The following is a 12255-nucleotide window of genomic DNA, read 5'->3' on the forward strand; positions in this document are numbered from 1 at the left end:
AGAGCAATGCATTTTCACAGTATTTCTTATCAAGTTTTCTTCTTCTGGATGAAGTATTTTTTTTCTTTAGTTTGGCTGTAATAAAAACTGTTTTTAAACTTTAAAAAGCAATTTTTAAAGTCCAAATTATTATTTCCCATAAGAAATATTGTCGTACAATCCCCTGTTATCCAATAACTTGCATGAATATTAAAATTTTTTGATAATTAGAAGCAAAAGTGATGTAGCATCTTGAGAATGGACCAGGCCGTATCCTGAGCAGCTACTGTGGTGGTCATGGAGGAGTGGAACATGAGACTGATTCCTGTGACGCTCCAGGGACAGATGAGTCTTCGTTGAGGCCAGCTTCCAGCCTCCGCCGCTGAGACTGCAGCTCTGCACAAGACGTTTGGCCAGCGGAGAAATTAAAATGGCCGTGCCCAACTGAGTCTGGTTTCTCTCAAGGTTTTTTTTTCTTCACTTTCGCCAATTAGTGAAGTTTTTTTTCCCTCTCTGCTGTCGCCTCTAGCTTGTATGGTTTGGGATCGGTAGAGCTATGCATCGATGGATTTGCTCTTCAGTGTTTGGACACTCAGTAGTGATTTTTAAACCACACTGAACTGAGCTAAACTGAACTGAACTTAAACATTACAAACTGAACTACACTGTTCCTATTTACTATGACCTTTTATGTGAAGCTGCTTTGACACAATCTACATTGTAAAAGCGCTATACAAATAAAGGTGAATTGAAAAAATTGAATTGAATTGAGAATGAAATCAGCATATTAGGATGGTTTCATGAGAACCAACAGTAAAACGTATTGTATATTATTTTCAACAGTTAGAAATACAGATATATGTAAATATATATATGTAAATATATATATATATATATATATATATATATATATATATATATATATATATATATATATATATATATATATATATATATATATATATATATATATATATATATATACAGTTAAAGTCAGAATTATTAGCCCTCCTTTGAATTTGTTTTCTTTTTTAATAATTCCCAAATGATGTTTAACAGGGCAAGGAAATTTTCAGTGTGTCTGGTAATATCTGGGGTAATATTTTGTCTTCTGGAGAAAGTCTTATTTGTTTTATTTTGGCTAGAATAAAAGCAGTTTTTAATTTTTAAAAACCATTTTAAGGTCAAAATTATTAGCCCCTTTAAACTATATATTTTATTTGCGATAATCAACAGAACAAACCATTGTTATACAATAATTTGTCTAATTACCCTAACCTGCCTAGTTAACCTAATAAACCTAGTTAAGCCTTTAAATTTCATTTTAAGCTGTATAGAAGTGTCTTGAAAAATATCTAGTCAAATATTATTTACTGTCATCATGGCAAAGATAAAATAAATCAGTTATTATGTTTAGAAATGTGTTGAAAAAAAATCTTCTGTCTGTTAAACAGAAATTGGAGAAAAAAATAAACAAGTGGGGCTAATGATTCAGAGGAGCTAATAATTCTGACTTCAACTGTATATATTGATAATACAAAAAAGGTTCAATTTTACTAAGTGGCTCAAACTGGTAAAAACAAAAAACATCTTGGTGCACTTGTTATCTTGTTATGCTAATTAAATAAAGTGCATATTGAGGGAAAAAATAAACAGGGGGGCTTATAATTCAGTGGGGCTAATAATTCTGACTTTAACTCTATATATATATATATATATATATATATATATATATTTGCACGGATTAAGATAATATATGTTTATATGTAAACACAAACTATTTAATAAACTGTTTCATCCTAAGTGATTTAAAGTGCCTTCAGCCCACCCATAGTATAATAATAATGCAATGGATGAGTAGACTTGTAGGACAGAAAACAAACAAAATCACTGACTGGATACTTCAACCGCTGTCTAAACATGCAAATTTTCCATCTTTATAGATTAAAATTATAAGATACAAATTCAGAACCTGTATTCGCTGATCCAGATACACAGCAGACGCTCCTGTCTGCCTTTAGGAAACCATGAGAGCGGCAGAGAGGGAGGGGAAAAAAAGCAAAAACACCTTATACGCCTATTAAGAGTCTCTGGTCTGACCGCAAAGCCACGTTTAGGAGTCTACACAGAGAGCCAGACGAGCTGCCGGCGCCCTGCCCTCCCCCATCCCTCAATGGGGCCAGCAGGCCGGCCGGCCGGACGGAGAGCGAGAGAGAGAGAGAGAGAGAGGGAGAGAGGAGGGGGAGCGGAGCCGCCTCTGCTCCGTCACTGACGCCTGGGTCAGCTCTCATGTCTGTCCCTCAGATTTAATTAACGGGCCTCTCCGGTGCAAAGCAACCCCAGCGCGGCAGTCGGCTTCCTCTTCCTCCGCCTGTCTCGCAGTCCACCCTCCCCTGATAGCACACGACGCTCTGCTCATTCATTTGTTCTGCACTTTTCCAACCTTTTCTTCTCTCTCTCTCTTGTTCAACCGCAGAAGTAGTCAGACTTGAAAGGAAGTAAAAGAGACTGTGTGACGGAGCACAAAAAAAGCTGTTGGAGTCTCGCGGCTAAGCAAGGAAAAACGAACACTTATGCCTGCTTTGATTTAAGCTTATGTAAGATCAGCCATCATCATACTGGCATAGGGCTGGGCGATATCACAAAAAAGCACATATCATGATACAAGTTATCTCATATTCTGATAACGATATCTATCATGATATAGTGCCTTTTCTGTAAATTCACTCAGTTAATATTGACCACAAAGGGACTATTTCTTGTGGTCACTTTAAATGCTCAGATATTTACAAATATTTTTCTCACCTAGAACTTGGAAATATGCATTTATTCATTTTCCTTTGGCTTAGTTCTTTTATTCATCAGGGGTCGCCACAGCGGAATGAACCACCAACTTATCCAGCATATGTTTTACACATTGGATAACCTTCCAGCTACAACCCAGTATTCAATTCACCTATACCACATGTCACTGGACTGTGGGGGAAACCGGAGCACCTGGAGGAAACCCACGCGAACACGGGGAGAGCATGCAAACTCCACACAGAAATAACAAATGACCCAGCTGGATCTCGAACCAGCGACCTTATTGCTGTGATGTACCAGTGCAAACCACTAAGCCACTGTCGCCCAACTTAGAAATATAATGTAGAAAATAAAATATAATATAATTAAATAAATATTAATGAAATGTAAAACACTTTTTTTTTACTAATTATTAATATTACAGGCCCATCATAAATATTGATAAATTGATAAATAAATGTAAACACTGTACTTTCAAGTTTGCAACTTTCTCACCATGATGTTATTCACAACCAGATCGCAGTCATCCAAATGAGAAAAACGTATTATTTCATAAACAATGTATACTGCGACACCACGAAGAAACGTTAGAGCATAATATGACTTTATATTGTCCATATGATATATATCAGGGCTGCACAATATATCGTTTCAGTATCGATATCGTGATGTGCGAGTCCGCAATAGTCACATCGAAGGGATTACAGCTGGCCAGACATTACAGTTAACAACATTGTGAAGTCATTTAAAACTTTAACCTGATGGAGTATACACTAGCCTGCATATTATTCAGACGGCGCCAAACAGTCAAAAATACAAAGCTGACAGAAACTAAAACAGCTGATGGAGTATACACTAACGGACCATTCACATGGGGCGTCAGCGTCAATGGTTCCCATTCACTTTGAATGGATGACGTTAAGCGTTGCTGAACTGAATTGTGGGTTTTCAAGCGAATCAGGCGTAATCTGCACATTATTCAGAAACAAGATGGCCCCAAACAGTCCAAAACCACAGTGTGACCGACAATTATATATATATATGAATGTTCATTCATTCATTCATTTTCTTTTTGCGCTTAGTCCCTTTATTATACCGGGGTTGCCACAGCGGAATGAACCGCCAACTTATCCAGCACATGTTCCACGCATCGGATGCCCTTCCAGCCGCAACCCATCTCTAGGAAACATTCATACACACTCATTCACACTCATACACTATGGACAATTTAGCCTACCCAATTCACCTGTCTTTGGACTGCGGGGGAAACCGGAGCACCCGGAGGAAACCCACACGAACGCAGGGAGATATATGAATGTTGATGTAAGTAAATAAATGTGAACCTGAAATAAATGTAACTTTAGTCTGAACGTTTACTATTTGCATGTGTTGTTAAGGCCTGACTGTAAGAATTTTGAACAAACTTAAACATTTGGGCACAATAAATTAAACATTTGTAACTTAAAGGTTAATTGTATATTTGTACTCAATTAAAACGGTATCGTGTTATGTTTAATATTATTATTATACAGGGATTATTTAATTTCTGCTTCTGAATACTGTTAGACTCCCCATAATATCTCATGATATATCACAGCCCTGCTGGTACATAACGCAATATGTAGTAAATGTGCATTCACAAATGAGCCTGTTGCATGCGTTCGACCCCTAACCTGGCCCAGAGACAGAGGCTCTCTAATTTCACTGGCAGACAGAATTAGACGCGCTGGGTGATCGGATTGGACTTGTTTACAGACATGAGTCTAGCTGCTTACAGCGCCCGTTAAACCTCTTTTCAATGCTCAAACTGACAGATTTTGGTCATCAGCCACGCCGCAGGTGGCTTCCGCTCTTCTTCCTTTGTGTCTTCTTCAATTAGGATGACGATTAATTGAGCATCTTCCATTTAGGTTATGGGAGTCTTGCTTTTAACCCAAGCTTTAGATCTCTAGACTGGCTGGAAAGCTCTAGGCCAGAAAAGGTGATTCGATCCATCTTCAGAGCCATTAGATCAGAGAGATGTAGAGGATACTGGGATACTGGCTTAAGACTTTATTATGCTGGGCCGATGCTACAGTAATAGGATTTGGACACATATTCGCATATGGCCATTTTACCAGAAACCTGCAGTGGACATATTATAGTATGGTTTAACTATGAGTATTAACAACAACCTAAAGAAATCCACAAAAATAAGCAAGTAAGTGTTTTGAGTGAATTATAACATAAAATATTTTAGGAAAATGATGAATTAATCTACTAAATAAAATTAAATGCTTCATTTTTTTTTATTTTACAAAAACAAGAAAATAAAAAATTTTCATGATCAAATAATATTAGTGATAATTATTTTTTTTAATTATTGTTTAATTATTATTATTGTTATTTTTCTTATTACTATTATTTTATTATTATTAATATTATAATTATTTTATTATAATTTTATTTTATCATTACTATTATTTTATTATTAATAATATTATTATTATTTTATTATATATTTTTATTTTTATTAATACTATTATTGTATATTATTATTATTAATATTATTGTTTTAATATTAATATTAGTATTATTTTATTATTATTATTATTATTATTATTATTATTAAATAAAAAATGTAGAAAAATACAGAAATAAATTAAATATTTAAATAATTTTACAGACATATCATTAAATTAGTACATAAACTCTCAAATATATGTAAAGTATAATTTTAATAAATTATAAAAGTTATATTAAAATGTTATTAACTTAAGAATAAAACTTAAGTAATAAAAAATTGCTGTTTACATTGTAGACTCTTAATTATAGTATTATCTTAATCATATTAAATCGGAGCATTGGTGTCCATGTAAATGTACTCTGAAAGTGGTAGAGGATGTCACAAGCTGTCAAAGACAGCGCATTTCTTGGCTATGATTCCATGAGCCTTCAAATGTTTCATTAAGTTTGACGTGTTTCTCCCTTAAACGCAACTTTTGTAAAGCGTCTGCTTCAGGTTGCGGTGTCAGAATCCTTGCTTGTACAATATAGCCATACTTTAGAACGCTAAGTTTAAGCAAATTTGATGAACGAGATCATAGGTGTTGATGAATCTGAAGGGAGTCGCGCACATTGTGTGTGTGTGTGCGTGTGTGTGTGCGTTTCCTAGCAACCAGAACAAATGCCTAAACATCGCCAACGGTGTATCCCTCAAAGTTGTTTAGAATTAAATGTTTAGAGATGGTGTGACCAAAGTCCGTGTAAGAATTAGTCTTTGGTGTGACACAACACATACCTGTGGGTGCCTTTGATGTACCACTTGATCCTTCTTACCTCGAAATTCATATGCTGATTCAGTGATTCTGCTTGTGAGAGACTGTTCTCACTCTCAGGTCACATCATTCAAAAGAAAAGGGCCACATTGTCCCAGTGATAATGTCAACCGACTGGACTGTCTTAACTGGCTGAATATAGAGAAGGTTCTCAACTCACAGCACTACAAATGAGTGCAGTTGTTTGTTTCATTACTTTATTATTATTATTTTCCAATTTCCATTTTAGCAACGCCTGTATTTTGGCATTTTTCTGCAGTCCACTTAATATCCAACATGGAAATCATTTTTTTATTGGCGTTGATTGTTTTGAAATTCAAATGGCATTTACATGCCTGTGTTTTTATTTCTGTAATAAATATGGCTGTCAAGCCAACAGTTTGAGGATATTGATGGTTTGTTGCAGGTATTTCTTTACATGTAGAAATCTGTTACAAGTTAAACAAAAATTCTAATAAACAATCATATTTTGACTTTAAAATAGTTTTTTGCCTTGCGTTTACATTCATTTTACATTTGAATGGCCAAAATTCAGTCTTTTAAGTGCGATTAATTAGATATTTTTTTTTATTGATTGACAGTACTAATATATATATATATATATATATATATATATATATATATATATATATATATATATATATATATATATATATATATATATATATATATATTTTTTTTTTTTTTTTTTTTTTTTTTTTTATAAAACTTGAAGTTATGGTCACTTAAATTAATTCATTTAAATACATTTATTTGTTTTACATAAGGAATGCAAAAATGACTCAATATTTACATAACCATGTTAATCAAACTTGTTATTAAAAAGTATTATCTAAATCAAATAATAAATGATAATATATCATTCTAAAACTGAACAAAAAAAGTAATATTAACAGTAGAAACAGATCAAAATTACTCAAGTTATCTGCAAGTGACCAGTTGGTTCAGATGACCAATGAGATTAACACACAATACGTCCCATAGTCCTTCTGTTTGGCACAAGATTAATGACAAATAAAGCTATTTACAGCGAGTAGTTTTAAGTTGTGTGCTAAGAAGAGGCGAAGACAAGAGCATTAGGTAATGGAATGAAGATGGCCACAATGGAGCGAGTAATGAGCTTACAGCCCTCAGTCATCCCAATTAAAACGAATTAAAATACTAGCACGCAGTCAGCGTAATTGTTCTACATCAATCAAAGCAAACACCCTGTAAAAACAGAGCAATAAAACAGATAAACACAGACAAAAAGCCATAGAAATAATTATAAAATCAAGATTATAGGTCAGATAATGCAGATTTCACTGATTTGACAACACCTTTTCTCATTTAACACGCCACCTTTCTCAAAAGTTCTTGTTGTTCTGCTATGAAAATACACCCAAACAAAAAAATAGTAACCAGTGGGCTCTGTAATACAAAAGAAACACAGTGAAACATAGATAAAAAGTGTCTACCTCCTAACCCAAAAGCCTACTATGTCATATTTGACACATAAAGTTCTCTAAATTATCAAAACTAACTAAATCTTTTCATTAATTCATTCTCCTTCAGCTTACTTCCTTTATTCATAAGGGGTCGCCACAGCGGAATGAACCGCCAACTTATCCAGCATATGTTTAACACAGCGGATGCCCTTCCAGCTGCAACCCAGTACTTGGAAACATCCATACACACTCATTCACATACATACACTATGGCCAGTTTAGTTTATTAAATTCACCTGTACCGCATGTCTTTGGACAGTGAGGGAAACCAGAGCACCCAGAGGAAACCCATGCAAACGCCACGCTGAAATGCCAACTGACCCAGCCGGGACTCGAACCAGCGACCTTCTTGCTGTGAGGCGACAGTGCTAACCACTGAGCCACCATGTCGCCCATTAAAAAAGTATATCAAATATGATGTATTTTGTGTACAGTCGATGAGCACTGTAGACCTACAGCATTGCAATGTGTGTGTTTAAAATTACAAAGCTGTAAAAATACTACAGTAAAAATCTGTTACCTGGTTAACAGTATATTTCCTTAACACATATACGGCTAATAACCATAAATTGACTTTCCTATAATTCCCTGCATGACACTTTGCATTTTTGTCTTTTTGTTGACAGCATAGTTCCTTTTCTTTTTCTTTTTTTCACATCGATGACATACATTAGAGTTTTATGTTACATCTAATGTTGATAAATAGAGTTTACTGCATTGTTTTAATATTTTGTGTGTTACCATGCTGGTGTTTTTAGTAGTTGTGTGAATGACACTGAGCATCTTCTACATATTAGCATGTTTCTCTACTCCTGGGAAAGGTTTTTTGTGACGAGCTTTTGTTCTCACGACCACATGCTTATAGTTGTGTTTTTGTCTGTGTAACAAAAGGTGTGATATGTAAACGTTTGTACTTCAAAATACTGGTGTAAAAAAATAAATACAGTAGTATACCATAAAATTTTTTTATGATTTGATGGTTTTTACTGTATTTTTAACAGTAAAGTTAAAAATACCACAGCTGCCAATTTTTCACCATATATTTTACAGATTTTTTTAAACAGTGTAGGTACTTATATTTCATCCTTCTAAAGACATATTATTGTGATATTTACAGCAAGAAATTATATTTATATGCACTTTATTTTATTTGCATAACAAGATAACAAGTGCTCCAAGATGTTTTTTGTTTTTACCAGTTTGAGCCACTTAGTAAAATTGAATCTTTTTTGTATTATCAATATATACAGTTGAAGTCTGAATTATTAGCCCCCCTAAATTATTAGCCCCCCTGTTTATTTTTTTTTTTTATTATTTTCAGTTTAACGGAGAGAAGATTTTTTTTTCAACACATTTCTAAACAAAATAGTTTTAACTCATGTCTAATAACTGATTTATTTTTATTTTTGCCATGAAGACAGTAAATAATATTTTACTTTATATTTTTCAAGACACTTGTATTCAGCTTAAAGTGACATTTAAAGGCTTAACTAGGTTAATTAGGTTAACTAGGGTAGTTAGGTAAGTCTTTGTATAAAGATGGTTTGTTCTGTAGACTATCGAAAAAAAAAGCTTTAAGGGGCTAATCATTTTGACCTTAAAATGGTTTTTAAAAAATGAAAAGCTGCTTTAATTCTAGTCGAAATAAGACAAATAAGACTTTCTCCAGAAGACAAAATATTATCAGTCATACTGTAAAAATTTCCTTGCTCTGTTAAACATCATTTGTGAAATATTTAAAAAAGAAAAAAAAAATTCAAAGGGGAGCTAATAATGCTGACTTCAACTGTATATATATATATATATATATATATATATATATATATATATATATATATATATATATATATATATATATATATATATATATATATATATATATATATATATATATATATATAAATGGACAAGTCTGATAATGTCACATGATGCGTCTAAGGCTACTCAAAGTCTGTGGCAAGTCTGCTGAAATTTTAAAGAGATATCAATTAAAATCCTGTTAAGTGTAGAGGCATGGATAATAATGTGTGTTTAGGTGTGGTTTACCTGCGTGTGCGGAGGCGAGGCTGAGGTCGGAGCAGGACTGGCCCTCTGGCATGCCGTGCTGTCGGGTGTGGTGCAGGTTGGAGATGATCGTTGAAAGGTCACTATCACGACTGGAAAAAGAAAAACAGAGGAAGAAGAAAGAAAATTAGGCCTTGTTCAGACCTGGTATTAAGAAGTGTTTTGGTTTATCGAATCACAAATACCAGGGAGACACATTCCTGTTTACACCTGACTTTTAAATGAGTCTGCTTTGTGCTCTGATGACCACTTTCTGATGAGGAAGGGTCTATATTTAGGCCCTTTTCTGATTTTTCAAACTAATATTGCAACATTTTACATACTTTACACGTAAAGAGATTGTACTCAGTTGTCCCCTGCACATATACAATTGTAATTATGTTCATATCTATCTGCATACCTCTGATTATTAATAGCAACTTGTACATATATTCATCTATTGCAAATCTCTGTTCATAGTTAATACAACCTGTATATAATGTTCATTGTACATCGATCCATAAATATCATCCATAGTTTTTCTATAATTGGATTTATAACTTATATATATCCTGCACTTCCTGCTATTGCACTCCTGGTTAGACCTAAACTGAATTTCATTGCCTTGTATTTGTACACGTGTAATGACATAAAAGTTAAATTTAATCTAGGCATGGAATGATAACTGTTTTCAAGGTATATCGCGCTTAGCAAAAGTCAAGGTTTTAATTACTATTTGTAATAATATTCAAAGATGCTGTTTTAAATTGTAAAGAAATCTGTGTCTTTGAAACAAAGCAGAAGTCAATGATTCATTTGAATTATTTAGTCTGACATTTTTACTGTTCCAACATATTATAAATCTTTCAAAAAAATTAAATATATTGTTTTCAAAGAGGAAAAGTTTTAGTTTTTTACCCAGACATTAAAAAATAATATATTTTAGAGCAGTGAGCACAATATCGTGATACTGTGAAACCGTAATATTTTTATCCAAGGTTATCATACCATCAGAATCTTATACCAGCCCATGCCTAATCTAATTTAATCTAATCTAATCTAATTGTATGAATTTAGGCAAAAAAATAACATCAGTTATATTCATAGGTTTTATTAGGAAAACATTTATTATTATGCACACTATAAAAATATCCGTAAATAAATAGTTTACTGTATTTTGTGATCCAGTCATTTTTTGGACTAGTTTTTGAATTACATTATTGGGCCTTCATCTTTCGTCCAGCAACTTGGGGGAGAGGTTTGGAGGGAAAAGTTTGAAAAAAAAGTGACTTTTATAGACATTTTTAACAGTTGGAAGTGATATATTGCCTGAGTTGGCATTGTAATTTACAATACAAAATCCTGGTAATAAACTGCCAGTACTTTTTCTGAAATTTTACAGATTTAAATCACTTTATATTGTTTTTTATACAATACATTATTTCAAACTACTAACACGTTAATGGAAGCACAGATTACAGAGCACAGATAAAGCTATAATGCAATTCATAACCATAAATAAACAGAAAAAAAGCGTGAATCACAAAATACCAACCTGATCTTACAAGGAAACGTAACTATTTTACATTTTGTCAGTTTAATGCCTAATTCAGTAATACGAAAATGTACTATTTTAAAAAGGTGGCTTGGCACCCAACCCTCTCCCTAAACCCATCTGTACTTGGGGGATAAGCAAATCATACTAAATTGTACAAATAAGATTGTACGAATTCATACGAATTAGCCACTAAATCACAAAGTTACAAATTGCCATGAGATTGTGTTGAAAATACAGAAGCTGTTAATTAATAGATATTTTACAGAGTGATATTTATAAAGCCTGAGCTATTTTTAATGTGTACAAAAATTAAAGGAGATATTTGAAAGAAAATTTTTTCAATTTTCAATAAAAAAATATTTAACTACAAACTAAACTTACGCTTTCAGACATCAACGTTTAAATCTGTCTGGCCAGCGAGCTTCAACAACACATTGCATAATATTTAAGAATGAGGTCAGTAGGCGGAGAGTAGGTGGTCTATTGTGACCGCATTTGACCGCAAGTGCGTCTAAGCAACAATAGCAATCTGACCTTATACGTTGTTAACTATCTCTACAATTTACCATGTCGTCAAAGTGGACAAGCTCAAAACATATCAGACCCCCTATACACCTGTATTTAGCCTCATCCACTTGTGATCAAATTGAAGAAAACAAATATTAAAAACAGGGCCTATTTACACACTCATAACCCAAATTTACAACACACAAACATATTTAGCACCTCAGTTATTCAAAACACCCAATGTAAAAACAACCAATTAAACTCAAATAATCAAACTTACCAAACTGAAATTTGGATGAATGATGTAACAGCCCAAAGTAAACAAAAGTAATTCCACCACAAACAAAGTTGAGTCGACCCGGTGCGCTCTGGTTTGGTCGCCTAAAGCTGAAACGCTCTCTGCCTTTGGCTCTTTTGCCTCGCTCCTGGGTTCATTGTCTTTTGGATTTTAAGCGTATAATGAGCGCTGACAGATTCCTGCGTCAAGCAATTTTGAGTTTCATCCAGTCTCATCTTCAACCTTAAGATGTTCTAATCAACACATTCAACTCATAAGCAG

The 12255-nt window shown here is 33.5% G+C and overlaps 1 protein-coding gene across 2 annotated transcripts in view; it reads right to left on the bottom strand.

Moving 5' to 3' along the window:
- Positions 1 to 12255, bottom strand: part of samd11 (sterile alpha motif domain containing 11) — a 104225-nt gene that overhangs the window by 45767 nt on the left and 46203 nt on the right. For both annotated transcript variants that reach the window (XM_056449084.1, XM_056449083.1), the window contains exon 4: positions 9635 to 9744. In XM_056449084.1, the coding sequence (XP_056305059.1) occupies positions 9635 to 9744 (110 nt within the window). The remainder of the gene's footprint in view (positions 1 to 9634; positions 9745 to 12255) is intronic.

The sequence above is a fragment of the Danio aesculapii genome, chromosome 23 (genome assembly GCF_903798145.1).
Source record: "Danio aesculapii chromosome 23, fDanAes4.1, whole genome shotgun sequence".
NCBI classification, from domain to species: domain Eukaryota; kingdom Metazoa; phylum Chordata; class Actinopteri; order Cypriniformes; family Danionidae; genus Danio; species Danio aesculapii.